The 14,044-nt window shown below is 43.1% G+C and overlaps 1 protein-coding gene across 3 annotated transcripts in view; it reads left to right on the top strand.

Annotated features, from left to right (window-relative positions):
* Window positions 1-14,044, top strand: part of SOHLH2 (spermatogenesis and oogenesis specific basic helix-loop-helix 2) — a 75,093-nt gene that overhangs the window by 54,971 nt on the left and 6,078 nt on the right. Inside the window, exon 11 of one of the 3 annotated variants that reach the window (XM_073229280.1) lies at window positions 13,832-13,875. The exons of 1 other annotated variant lie outside the window; for it this stretch is intronic. In XM_073229280.1, the coding sequence (XP_073085381.1) occupies window positions 13,832-13,840 (9 nt within the window). In that variant the 3' untranslated portion in view covers window positions 13,841-13,875. Of the gene's footprint in view, window positions 1-6,462; window positions 6,936-13,831; window positions 13,876-14,044 lie in introns of those variants that run through there. One more of the 3 variants, XM_073229265.1, reaches the window with a different exon arrangement.

Genomic DNA, 14,044 nt, shown 5'->3' with positions numbered 1-14,044 from the left:
GCTGGTGGGCACTGCAGCCTCTATGGGAAACAGTGGACTCACCTTTAAAAATAAAAAAATAGAACTACCATGTGAACTGCCAGTTCCGTTCCTGGGTATATATCCAATCAAAGAAATGAAACCATTGCTTTGAAGAGATGTCTGCACTCCCATGGTTATCACCGCTTTATTCACAATGGCTGAGGTGCGGGAACAGCCTCAGTGTTGGGACGGATGAGTGCAGAGGAAGATGTGCCTACACACACACACATACGCAGTGGGATAGCATTTGGTCTTAAACCCTGTCCTTTGCAGCAACATGCGTAAACCTGGAGGGCCTGATGTGAAGTGAAATAAAGCAGATAGAGAAGGAGAAACAGGGCGTGGCATCCCTTACTTGTGGAATGTAAAAAAAAGCCAAGCTCATGGAAACGGAGAATAGAAAAGTGGATGCCAGGGGCCGGAGGCCGGTGGTGGAGGAAATGGGGAAAAGTTGGGAAAAGGGTGAGGACTTTCAGCTGCGAGATGAGTAAGGTCTGAGGGTTGTAACGTGTAATGTGGCGATTGTAGCTGATGGCACCGGATGGTGTAATTGAAATTTGTTAAGAGGGTGGAAATAATACCAGCTTGCCATTTCAATTTGGTAATTTCTCTAGGGCTATGGCACCAATGGATATTTTTGTGGGGAAACCCCCGCTGTCTCATGCACTGTCAGCATCAGAAGATGAGAGTGCTATCAAATGTAATTTAATAAACCTCACTCAGCCGTTAATGATCTATTGCTATGAGGTTATATGGGCATCTTGTTTCAGCTTTGTTTTCGACTTGTATCGTTTTTTTCAAAGAAATGCTCAGCTTTGGAGCAGAAGTCTTCAAAAGGGTTTACGATTTTCATCTCCAATTCCTCTGATTCTCTCTTAAACCCACTTCTACCGTCTTTTAGCCCCAGTCTGGTCTTGTCCAGGGAACCCCAAAAACCTGCCTATTGCTGTCCGTACCCCAACTGCTCATAATGTTTTGCTCTCAACCTTCCGAAGACCGTATTCCTTTGCCTGTATTTTCTGACCAAAAAAAGAAGTGCTTCAAACGAGAGCCTGAAGCCGGCTTAGACACGAAGCCAGTACAAGAGCCCTGGGGTCAGACGACCCTAAACCACCCCTCACTGATGCAGAGGGTACGACAGGGAGGGAATGGGCCTGGCACACAGCAGCCGTTCAGGACATGGTAGCTGTTATTATTACTGTTGACAGTGATGTTATTGTTCCCATCTGAGGCCAGAGGGGGCAGATGACTTTTGTGCCAATGGATTCCTCCCCACAAATCCTATGGGGTCAGTGGCTGCTGCCGTTTCTTAGGCTGCTTTGTTGGACTTCTCGCCTGCTTGAGCGCCGGTCAGTACCTCTGAGAATAGCCTCTGCCCCTGGGTGTGTGGGGAGGAGGGAGGTCTTAGGGTGGGGGGTAGGGGGCTGGAGGGCTGAACCCTGAGAGAGTAAGTGCATGTCTATAAACCCCGCATCCTACAGAAGCAGGAAATGTTAGCGTTTCATTGGACTTTGTCTCTTTACATGTGGAGTCATGAATGACATTTGAGGCTTTGCAGCAGGGAGGGTGTCCTCTGATTCTTCTGAGCCCCTGCGCACTGCCATCCTCAGGCAGCTACACCAGCAGCCCTCCGTCTCCAGTCTGCTGATTGGCACACAGTGACAGCGCTCACGCGCGTGTCCATGGGGATGCCCCAGGTTCTGTGGCATTGCCTACGCGCCCCCAGGCGGATTTCCACCCTGTCCCCCTCTCCAGAACGCAGGAGAGGGCGACAATAATGTAGGAGTACATTTCAGTTAGCTCCAGCTCTCTTTTCAGAAAATAAACAATTTGCAAGCCTATATTTCTATTAGTGATGAGTTACTTTTGACCGTCACACTGATGACCTTCACCATCTCAGCAAGCAGCTTCCTGGACACCGGCAGGATTAAGCAGCGACCCCAGAACCTGCGGGGAGATGGGCGGAAGAGTGCGGGGATGTTTATCTGTGTTTGCCAGCAGGTGTTGTGGGCCTTCCTTTCTCTTCAGCAGATGACGACTTGCATGGGAAATAGGCGATAATTGCTCAGGTGAGCGCAGCGATTCTCAGAGACTGGTGTCCAGGATAAATAAGAAAGACTGACCCCAATGTTTACATGATACCACTTCCTGAAAATAATGTCTGGCAAACTTTTCCCGCGTCACGGGACTAGGAAGAAGGGACAGAATGACTGTGGAAGGGGGAGCCTTGGGGAAGATGTCGGGTCAAAGGAGAAGATGGGCAGGGGCCTGGGACCAGCAGACGTACTGTCTGCCGAGCTCCTGATTGCTGGTCCCCCAAGCATGCCCCCTCCTCCCCCTTAGGAAATGACGAACCCATTCCTCCCCAAGCCAGAGGACTTTGACTCATCCTTGACTCCTCTCTCTTTCCCTCCATCTGATCGATGAGCACGTCCTGTCTGCTCGGTTACAGAATGTTCTAGAGCCGGAGCACCCACACCAGCTCTGCTCTAACCATCCTGGTCCAGCCCCCGGCGTCTCCCACCAGAACTGCTGCGACAGCCTCCCTTTTCCCTGCTTCCATCCTGGCCCCGGCACAATCTGTGTGTTCTGCACACAGTACCCAGAGCGAGCTTTTTAACATTTAAATCAGATGCCGTTCCTCTGCAAACCTCCAGTGGCCTGTCGTCTCCTGCAGTGAAAGCCAGAGGCTTTCCAAGGGTCTGAGACGCCTCGTGTGACCCTGACCCGCCACGCCTCTCCGTGGTCCTCTGACAGCTCTCTCCCTCCGCTTGCATCCAGTGGTGAACAAGCCCGACTCAGGGACGTCGCATCTGCACTTCTTTCTGTACCAAGTACTTTCTTCCCGAAACTGGCTTGGCTAACACCTCATTCAGGGCCCTGTTCGCAGGCTTGGTTACCCAAGAGGACTTGCCCTTCTTTAAGGGCCACTTGACCCCGGGCCCTGCCTCAGCCGTCATTCCCCACGAGCACCTTGGCTGTGCCAAGCCCCGAGATGTTACTGAAAGGTCTTCTTCAAGGGCCTGAAATACAAAGTTGCCTCAAAGATTAATTAAGGTCACATTTTTTGTTCTTATCCTCAGCCTGTTAATTTTTTTCCCACTACAAAGTCCTTCTTCACTTGTTTTAAATGTGTGTATTTTTTGGGGGGGACATTTTGGTATTTAAATCTGTCTTTTAACATGGGTGTATATCCTTTTCAGAATTCTTTTTCACACTGGCACTAATTGTATTTTATCCACTCTTGGATCCAAAGACTCTTAATTACAGTAAGCTACCCAGACGAGCCCAAGGCGAAGCTGATTGTACTGATGAGAAAGAGAATAGCTAATTAATAGACCTAATGACTTGGAGTCTAAGATATGCATGAAGGGCTGTATTTTCTCCCCACTTCTTCAAGACCTAGGTAGGTGTGATGTTATGCGGAGTCAGGAAAGTCCTGGCTCCTTTTGACAACTGACAGCCCCAGAGCTGTTTGTTTATGAGGCTCTGGGTATTTTGTATTCACCTAATTCAGTCAAGGGATGACAAGCATGCTTGGGTGTGAATTCCTGCACGGAAATATGCATCCCCTTACTGTGTGCACGCAGACCTTCTGCATCTCAGGGGGGATGAGCAGCTGTCCGGAGTGAGACAGTTCTGAGTGAGACGGAGCCCGGAAGAGGCCCTGGGGTTGGAGGGACAGCACAGAGGCGTTTTCTGTCTGAGGGAAGCCGGTGCCTCCGCTGGGCCAGACTGACTGCCGATCCCTCCCTGGCCTCGGGCAGTGCCCAGTGCTCGGGGCTGGGCGAGGATGACCAGGCTGCCCCGGGGCCCTGGCTGCCCCCTCCTGCTCTGGGGGGACCCCGCTGTGATGTCTGCCCCTGGGCCTCCCGGCTGAGTCCCAGCCGCCGCCTCTGCTGTCACTCCTAGGTGGCAGTGATTAGTAATCAGAGGCATCTTCCATGTGCGAGGTGCATGACCCCACTTTACTTGCAGGCTTTGAGCCCCTGCCTGGAAATCGCCTTCACCGCTTGCTTTTGCATTTGGAAAAACTGAAGGTTATTCAAGCAGTGTGTTCAGCTCCTCTCCCAGGGCTGGGAGAATGTTGCGGCTCAGTACACCCCTGGCCAGGCCGACTTCCTCCTTTCTCTGCCACCCTGGCCTCAGTGTCACGCAGGTTGTTTTCTGGGCCAGGGAAACAGCGGCAGAGGCGGGACTGTAGTGGCTGGTGACAGCCGGACTGGGGACGCATCCAGACCAGTTAGCACCAGTGCGCCGAGCGCGCCGGGCCACTGATCCTCAGCCTCCTAGACTGTAAAACCAGGCATTAAATACATTGTTTAAATCTGAGTTTGTTCATTTAAGACCCCCCAAAATTGAGGCACTTGCTTGGGTTAAAGTCAGCAGCAATTCCATGTGCTGTTTCCACATGGCAATATCCTCTTCAATGTAAGGGAAAATGCAGTGTGTTCTATTTGCCAGTATTGATTCTGGTGACATTTTTACGTTTTTTTTTAAATTTGTTTTTCTTTTAGCTTTACTGAGGTATAATTGACAAATGAAATTGTAATATGTTCAAAGTGTGCAGTGTGATGATTTGATACACATGGTGAAATGCTTCCCCCAAACAAGTCACTTAACACATCCGTCACCTCAAATATTTACATATTATGTGGGTGTGAATGTTTTTCTAGTCCCTTAGCAAATTTCAATGGCACTATACAGTGTATGTATTAGATCTTCAGGCCTTACCCATCCCACTGCTGCAAGTCTGTACCCATTTGCTGTTCTCCCTCCGTCTCCCTCATTTCCCCAGCCCCTGGCAATCACCATTTTGCTGTTTCTGTGGGTTTGACATATCTTTTTAGATTCCACATATTCATGATGCCATTAAGTATTTCTTTCTCTCTGTCTGGCTTTTTTTTTACTTGGTGTAATGCCCTCCAGTTTTATGCAGGTTGTTGCAAATGACAGGATTTCCTTCTGTATTTTGAGACTGAATAATATTCCATTTTGTATACATATATATATATTATATACACGCCCCGTCTTCTTTCTCCGTTCATGTGTCCAGACACTGAAGTTGTCCCCTCCCTCGCTGTTGTGAATAACCTGTAATGTGCACGGGAGTGCAGATAACATGTCAAGATGATGGTTTTGTTTCCTTTGAATATATATACGTGGAAATCACTGAATTATATGGTGGTTCCCCTTTTTAATTTCTGGAGGAAGCTCCGTACTGTTTTCTGCAGTGGCTGCGCAAGTTTGCCCCCCTGCCTGTAGTGCACAAGGGCTCCCTTTGTTCCATATCCTCGTCGCATTCATCTGTCTTTCTGATTAAAGCCATCCTAATGGGTATGAGGTGACCGTCCTTTTGATTCGCTTTCCCCTGATGATGAGTGATGTTGAGCACCTTTTCACGTACCTGTTGGCCATCTGTATATCTTCTTTGAAAAAATGTCTGCTCAGGCCCTTTGTCTATTTTTAACTGGGTTCTTTATTTTTTCTACTGAGTTCTCTTGCATTTTGGATAGTAACCCTTTATTGCATATGTAGCTTGCAAATATATTCTCATACTCCGTAGTTTGCATTTTGTTTATTATTTCTGTTGCTGTGCAGAAACGTTTCAATTTGATGTAGTCCCACTTGTTTATTTCTGCTTTGGGTGTGGAATCCAAAAAGTTATTGCCAAGATGAATGTCAAGGAGCTTACCTCCTATGTTTTCTTCTAAGAATTTTATAATTCCAGGCCTCATGTTCAAGTCTTTAATGCATTTTGAGTTGATTTTTGTGTATCATGTAAGCTAGGCATCCAGTTTCATTCTTTTCACGGGGCTCTCTAGTTTTTCCAACACCATCTGGAGAGACTATCCTTACCCCTTTGTATATACTTGGTGTCTTTGTCAAAAATTAATTTATCTGATATGCACGGATTTCTTTCTGGGCTCTGTTCTGTTCCATTAATCTATGTGTCTATTTTTGTGCCAGTACCATCTTGTATTGATTAGTATGGCTTTATAGTATAGTTTGAGACCAGGAAGTATGATGCCTCTAGCTTTGTTCATTTTTTTTCAAGATTGCTTTTGGCTATTCTGAGTCCTGTGGTTCCTCAAGTAGGGTTGTTTGCCCTATTTCTAAGAAAAATGCAATTGGAATTTTGATAGGGACTGTATTGAATCTGTAGTTCACTTTGGAGAGTATGAACGCTTTAATGACAGTAATTCTTTTTTCCTTCATTTGTTCATTTAAGTAATTTCAGGAACCCAGGAATCTGATCCTGGTCCTCCTCTCTCAAACTAGAGGAAGTGTGGGTCTCCTTCAAAGTGCCCCAAAAGTGCCTCATACAACTGCTTGTCTGAGTCAAGTCTCAGGGAAAATCAGTGCATCCACTATCTCTTCCTTTAACCCCTGGTTCTAATCCGTGTCATAGTTCACCATATTCCACAATATCTGTTTAAGTTCCCTCAGGTGTCTGGCAGTTTGGACAACTGGAAAAGACCTGGAATTTGGGACCTGAAGACGCCTTTGAGTACCAGCCCTTCTACGTACAAACTTTGTGACTTTGGGACAGACACTGCCCTTGTCTAAACCTTAGTCTGCTCATCTGTAAAATGGAAATAATAAGAGTTTTATAGGGGTCAGATAAAATAATGAATGAAAAAGGACATTAGAACATTATACAATGGTTTGGTATGTGCGTGTTTTCATACAGTAGAGTGTGACAATTAGGAGCACACTTTTTGGAGTCAGACTGTATTTACAGCCTGCTTCCCTATTCACTGACCTTGTGACCAAGGACACATGACTCTGAACCCTTTTTCCCCCAGGTTCATTGTCTGTAAAAATGGAGATAACAATAGCTATATTTTAGAATCGTGGAAATACTGAGATCATGTATGTTAAGCATTTAATGTCATTTTTAACATATAATAAAAAGGCTTTTTTTTCTCACTAGTGGTTATTTTTGCCTTCATTGTAAGACCATTACTGAACCTGAGGACGTTATTGTCCTCAAAAGTGGGTCCTTTAGACATTTAATTTACTTCCTTTTGTTACCCACATCAGAATTTTTGTCTTTAATAATAAGTGCATATGCACTTGTCTTATTTTCATTGTTTAGAAAATACTTTTTTCAATAGTTTTAAAATGCATAAAAATCTAGTGCACCATCTACTTATCTCCGCAGCTAAGGTTATTTAATTTGACCATTTATTCTTGAATTTGAACCAAGAATTTACCAGGAAAATCACAGAAGAATCGATCCTCAGAAACTGGTGTAGGCTTTTCTTACAGGAATAACAGACCCAAAGTAAGTATTTGAGAAAATGGTTGAGCAAACAAAACCGATGAGAGCTTTGGCCTCATCTCTTCTGGCCAATCAGGAGGCTCCGTAATTAGGTATGATTGTCATGGTTGGTCAGGGGGCTTGTGGAGCCCCGCGTTAGGATGGGGCCATGGGGACGTGCTCTCATGGGGCATCTTCTGTATCCACAAGTGGCCCTCCTGAGAAAAATGAGATTTCTGAACATGAAACATTTGCTTGTGGGATAGAAGATTAACTATAGTTACTTTCGCATCTGTGGCCCTCTGCAAGGTTGCAGGGGGCTGCGGCTCTAGGGTAACCTCACTGGGAGATCTGGCCTCTGCTCCATGGGGCTTCTCCTCCTTCAGCAGCTTGTTCTCACGGTAGTTACAGAAGGTAGAAGTGTGCGCTTACTCCTGAAGCTTAGATTTCAAAGTGGCACATTGTCTGTCTGCTGCTGTGTTCTATTGGGAAAAGCAGTAGAATGGAAAGCCAACCTAGATAGGGGGAGAGAAGAAATAGACTCCAGCTTTTAATGAGAGGACCTGCAAAATTGCATTGCAATGGGAGAAGTGATGGATCACGACCATTTTTGCAATACACCGTGTGTGGTAAAACTGTTATTCTGCTCTCTAAATAAGCCATAGTAATTTTCATTTCCTCTTGTAGTACATGAGTTTTCTGTTCCCTACATTCTTGCCAACACTTGATAGGTTACAGTCAAATTTTTAAGTCAACCTGATATATAAGGTAAGTCTCACATCATTAATTAATCTTAGTTTCCTTATGCTGGTGAGGTTGAGCATCTCTTTACATATTTCTGAGATTTCTTTTGAGAATTGCTAATTCATATCCTGATAATTTTTATTTTGGAATGTTTGACTTGGTTTGCTTGATTTGTATGAGTCATTTCATATTCTAATTCCTTATATACCATTATCACTACAAATTTCTTTCTTTTCATTTGTCCTTTAAACTATGCCTGTGGTAAACCTCATGATGGGTGAAAATGATGAATTTTTATGCAGTCAGATATGCTAATCTTTTCCTTTATGAGTTGTGCTTTTTATGACTTAAGCTATCCTCAGTTCCAGGATCTTTAATGTATTACTCTATTTTTTTCCTAAAAATGGTTTTAAAATTTGCGTTTTATATTTGGCTCTTTAATATATCTGGATTTATTTCTGTGTATGACATGAAAACAGGGACCAGGATGAACCAATATGCTCAATTAATTTTTAAAGAGTGCCTCTTTCCCCACTGAATTCCGGTCCATCTCTGTCACTTACCCAACCTCCGTGTATGAGTGGGGCTGTTTCTAGACTCTGAAAGTTCCATTGACTTATTTGTCTGCTGTGGCACAAGAAATATGATGTTTTTTTGATGATTTTGCCTATGGAATAGTTTACTTATTATTATTTTTCAAGATTGTTTAGCTACTTGTGTACCTGTCCTTTTCTATGAATTCTATGTATACCAGCATTTTAAAAAATCTACTTTTAAGTTCGACTCTTCTGTTCTGAAACACAGTGAGACACATACCTAGTAAGTGGCTGTTCTCACTGAGCACCTGAAGCTTAACTCCTCCCAAGTTCACGGCCATTCCCAGTGAGGGGACATGTGCTCCATGGAAGAGACCTGGGATTATGTAACACCTCTCATCCTGGGAGAACCATTGCTGTTTCTCCATGTTCCTACTTGCTGAGTCGTACTATTAAGGTGGAATCTTAAAAGCTGTAGGAATGTTTTCTTTAAAAGCAAGTAGTTACTATGAAGCCTGTATCTAATTAGAGCTCTAGGTCTTTGGGGGTTCATATCCAATACCTCAACTCAGAGAGGCCCCAGGAATCAGCCTCTTCACTGACCTGTTCTGCAACCATTCGCTTACGTCCTGTGTCATGGCTGTCACTGCTTTAGGTTCAAGGGATAGAGTGGCTGCTCCTCCGTTCTTGAAAAAGAAGAAACAAGGATTACTTTAATTTCATATGTGAAAGAACTAAGGCACAAAATTAGTCAGTTTAACTAATTTGATTCAATGCAAGTTACGTTTGCTTATTGCCGACAGTTTCATCCCGATTATAGTACAGTGTGTTAGGTGCTCAGGATTGGGAAAGCAGAAGATGAAGGGGAAAGGTCTTCCCTTCAAAGCTGGTCTCATCCGACACGACCTATGACAGTCCGCATGTAGACATTACACTGGAGTCCGTAGAAGACTGTTTGCCTCCGTCCTGGGCAGATTTTGATCACTTAAGCAGGTAGACTCTTGGTTGGCCTTCGATAAATGGGAGTACTATCGTCTGATTGCTGATGAAATTATTATCTGAGACATACTGAAGGCCATACTAGCGATTGGAGCAAAACGGGACCTTAGGAGAAATACCTCGTTCCACAAACAGGAGGAGAAGTGGATGTTAGGCTGCTTGGAACGGAGCCAGTATTTAGAACATATGGAGATGGAATGGGTGGTGAACGGCGCTTGGCTCTCCTGCACCTCCTAGCTGGTAAACTCAGTGGTATAGGAGACCTGACATAAATTAAAAACCTGCACTGGCTGTCCGTGCTTTCTCATTTCAATATTAATTCCTTTCTAGAAGCAGCTCCAGTGTAATCTACTCTACAAAGCCTTAGTAATTGCTACCTAGACTTAACCGTCTTCCATTGACCGCAGCTGTACAATGTGCATGTTTAAATTGCAACATTGTAATTGTCAGTACACGTGTTAATGTGTCTGCCTGAAAACAGGGACCATGTCTTTTTGGCCTTCCTGTTCTCAGCAAGGAGCACAATGCCTGTTAGTTGAATGGATTTTTGTTGGTCAACGCACCTGTTAAGCCCTATTTTCTACTGGATGACTAGACTTCTTTGGGTTTTCATTAAAAAGAAAAAGTCCGTGTATCTAATGCTTTGTATGAGGTAGTGACCTATAGCGCTGATGTGGCACTGTGGTCACAGAATCTTGTAATTCTGTAGCAGTGTGAGTGTTGGTGCAGAGTGGGGTGTGATCCTGAAAGGAAGCGCTAGATTACGTCTCAGACTTGTCTAAACTATGTTGAGATTTCCAGGAAAAACACTTTCTTAGTCACAGGATATTTTCTTCCTAAATCTATGTACTTTCCTTGTCCTACAAAATTCAAACTCAAATAACTCAAAGTTGGGTTTTTTTTAAAGCCTAAGAAAACCAAATATCTGGTGTGTCCTATATCCGGATTCTCTTTTGTTTTTAGATTAAACATTCATTCTGCATTTCCCAGATACCCTTTCTGGCGTTTTGTCTTGAACTTTGAATGAATGTTCACTTGGATATAGATGACGTGACACAGCTAGGGAAGTCGTTAACCACATCTTCCCTGAGAAAAGCATTAAAGATGCATGTTGACTTTGTTTTGACTTGGTAAGAACTTACAGAGAATTTGCCATGAGCTTAGTAGGCACCTAAGAGTTTAGTAGCACCTCTTTCTGAAGAAGTACACTGAGGTTAAAAGTTAGACACTATAATTATACCCTTCAAAGGACGCACTGAGGTTGGGGAATCAAGACAAAAACTCAGAAAGCAGAAAATAATACCAAATAAAAACACGAGGCGATGCAGGGTTCAGAATACAAGTGCCAGAGGAATCGGAGGAGGAAGCAGTCAGTGAACAGGATCTTGGGATGAGGTGGGATAGGATCATGGGCTTAGTCATCAAATAAATCTTGTTAGGACTCCTACTTACGCTGTCACTGAGTAGACATGTAAGCTCGGCAAGTGACATCATCTACAAACCTCAATTTACTGATTTGTGAAAGTGGGCTGCTGTCTACCTCATGGATTATTACAAATAAAGAATCGGGTAGTATATGTAAAGCACAAGTATTTGGTACATCAGTGGCCTTGATAAATAAAGCTACTTTACTGAGAAAATCGGAGGGCCTATGTTCAACTATACTTTCCAGAAACATAGTTAATAATAATAGTGAATCCCCATGTGCCAGGCATTCTCTTAAATACTTTCCATACATTTTTCATGCAACCCTTAAATCAATTGTATGAGAAGTATTATCACTTTCACATAACAAAAGAGAAAAACCAAGAGCTATAGAATTGCTTGAGTTTAAAAACTTCACAACTAGTAAATTTGATATTGGAACAGGTCCGATATCTAAATGACACTGGACAAATGTAATCTTCATTCAGGGTCAGACTTCGTTATCTGGAACTTGAATGCTGTTGCCGATCTGTACTAAGATCTGACCAATCTTAGTCTGTCTATGGACTTCAGTTCACTTCTCAGCGTGAGTATTATTTAACGGGACCAAAGGACCATTTCAAAAGTCAGCTTCCTAATGAACTTCAGTTGTTCTTGGATGTTAGTTGGAGACTGAGGCATAACCTGGTATCCTGATGCCATTGCCGATCTCAGGTCACTGATTAGAACCTGAAGAATAAAATCAGGCCATGTTATAGTAAGACCTTGTCTGGAGGACTATCCACGCGCAGTGCTTTTATATGCCTGCTGAAGAAAACACGTGTCTAACCAGCCACATGTGGGGAATTGGGCTTGAGACCTGCCCAGGCCAAAAGTGAGATAATAAATATAAGAGAAACAAGACACACCAACATCTCACCACCTACCACATTAAAGAAGCCACACTTCACTCTGTGGTCAGAGGACTAAAAAGCCTGCCCCAGAGAGCTTCAGGACAGAAAAATGTCAAATCAGCTCCATGCAAAGCTAGTGTAAAAATAAATTTTAAAAATACAAATTAAAACATTTCAGCTAATCTAAAAACTAACAGTGAAGCGGAAGCAAGCTGTAGCACAACACTCCACACTGAAATAAATAGTCTAAGTGTTTGGAGATACGAAAAATACACCCAGTTAAAATTTCCAAAACTTAAAATAAAAAATGGACAAAACAAACAAACAATGGGAAGAAATGCAATGGAAGGTGATTAAGCTCTAAAACACATTCAAGAACAAATTATTAGAATCTAAGACAGAGTTACGTGGAAGTCTAACAATGGGCATTTAGGCAGGAAGCAACCAAGAAAATTAAATGAGAATGAAGAAAAAAAGAGGAAAAGTAGATGTGAACAAGAGGCCAAATGTAAAATGCAGTCCCTAAGAAAGAAAAACAAAATAATGGAACAGAACTAATATTCAAAAGTATATGAGAAATCTTTCTGAAAAGAGAAGAAACTTAAGTCTACTTAGTGAAAAGACTGGCCGTGTACCAGGAATTTGACCTGGAAAGATTAGCTACGATATATATCCTAGTAAAACAAAGAAAATTCCTCAGGGCCTCCAGGCAAAAAGATCACATAACCTATAAAAGTAAGAAAATTTGGCTAGCATCAGACACATTAGAGCAAAATATAAGAGAAAGAAAGAGTGGAGAACATTTTCAAGAAACTCAAGGGAATAAGTATGAGCTAAGGTGTATTTTATGTTGCCAAGGTGTTCCTGTAGTTTCAAGACTATTAAAACAAAAACAAAAACAGTTTTAAAGATACATCTCAAAGAACAGTGTATACACATGTATTTTCTGTGGAATCTACCAAGCGTGAGCATATCGAACCTGGGGAAATTTGACCGAAGTTGGTGAGAATTTAATGTATTTAAGTGTTAAGCTACTAGTAAAGCAAAGGTGGGGACATTCATGCAAGAAGAATAGGTAAGGCAACGTATCCTGACAAAGTAGAGGGAATGTAACTGGAAAATGAGAAAGAAAAAAATAAGGTCATGACTCTCTCAGAGGCAGTTGGTGAGTGTTAAAGGATACCGTTGTAAACTGACAGACAAAATAGTAAAAGGTTAAATTAAGAATAAAAGGAGACTAATGTCAAAGTACGAATCATCCTAAGTACCACACCAAATGTTTACAAGAAGTGAGGAAGACATCAAGCAGAGATAAAAAAGTAAGTGTAACATAACACACATGAAATAATGACAAGGTTGAGACAAAACAAATCAACCATATCGATAAATGTGAGTGGGTTAGCTCATACACGAAAAGGAAACGAAGTTGGCCCCTAATGCAAAACCCAACCTACGCTGTTTTCAAGGAGCACAGCTGAATCCCCTCTGTTTTAAGCCAGGTTGGCCAATGCAGGGCTGTTTAGATCCCACTCATCATGCCCATCCGCTGCAGAACCGCTTGGCCTGAAGTGGGCTTCCATGCCAGGGCCCCAAATGCATTGAGAGATGCTGCAAGAACTGCCTTATGGGACACAGTCTACATCTATCGGGAAGACAGGGCCCTTATTAGAGAGCTCTGTGGGATGAATTCCTGCCTCGCTTTTATTTTCAGAACAATTTTGTGTGTCTGTCTTTCTGAGGAATGCGTTCCTTTGTCATCACACAGTCAAGCATGACTCTTAGAAAGCTTGGCAGCAAGTTACATCTCAATGGGAAACAAGTGAACGTGTCATTATTTTATCGTCGTAACCTCCTCCTTTTGGATTTCACATGCTCACTGTATTTTATTTTTCTTCTATGATTCCAGCCCTAACTTTTGTAATCTTGTTATATCTTATGTTTTTAAGCTGCCTTAAATCCTTTAAGGAGAGGATGCAGTATAAACCAACAAGTAAGTGAATTAATTTCAAATGTTCCTTCCTATCACAAATACTGAAAAGATCGGGGTTGCCTGGGACGGAAATAAAAAGGTTTCTGTCATCCCAGTCCCGTCAGCTGGGCAGTGGGGCCTGGGAGGCGTATTAGGTCCCTGGGGACTCTGAACTTGTGGCTGTGATTCT

The sequence above is a fragment of the Manis javanica genome, chromosome 1 (assembly GCF_040802235.1).
Source record: "Manis javanica isolate MJ-LG chromosome 1, MJ_LKY, whole genome shotgun sequence".
Lineage (NCBI taxonomy): Eukaryota > Metazoa > Chordata > Mammalia > Pholidota > Manidae > Manis > Manis javanica.
The sequence above is the reverse complement of the archived record's forward strand: the minus strand, read 5'-3'. Positions and strand labels throughout refer to the sequence as shown.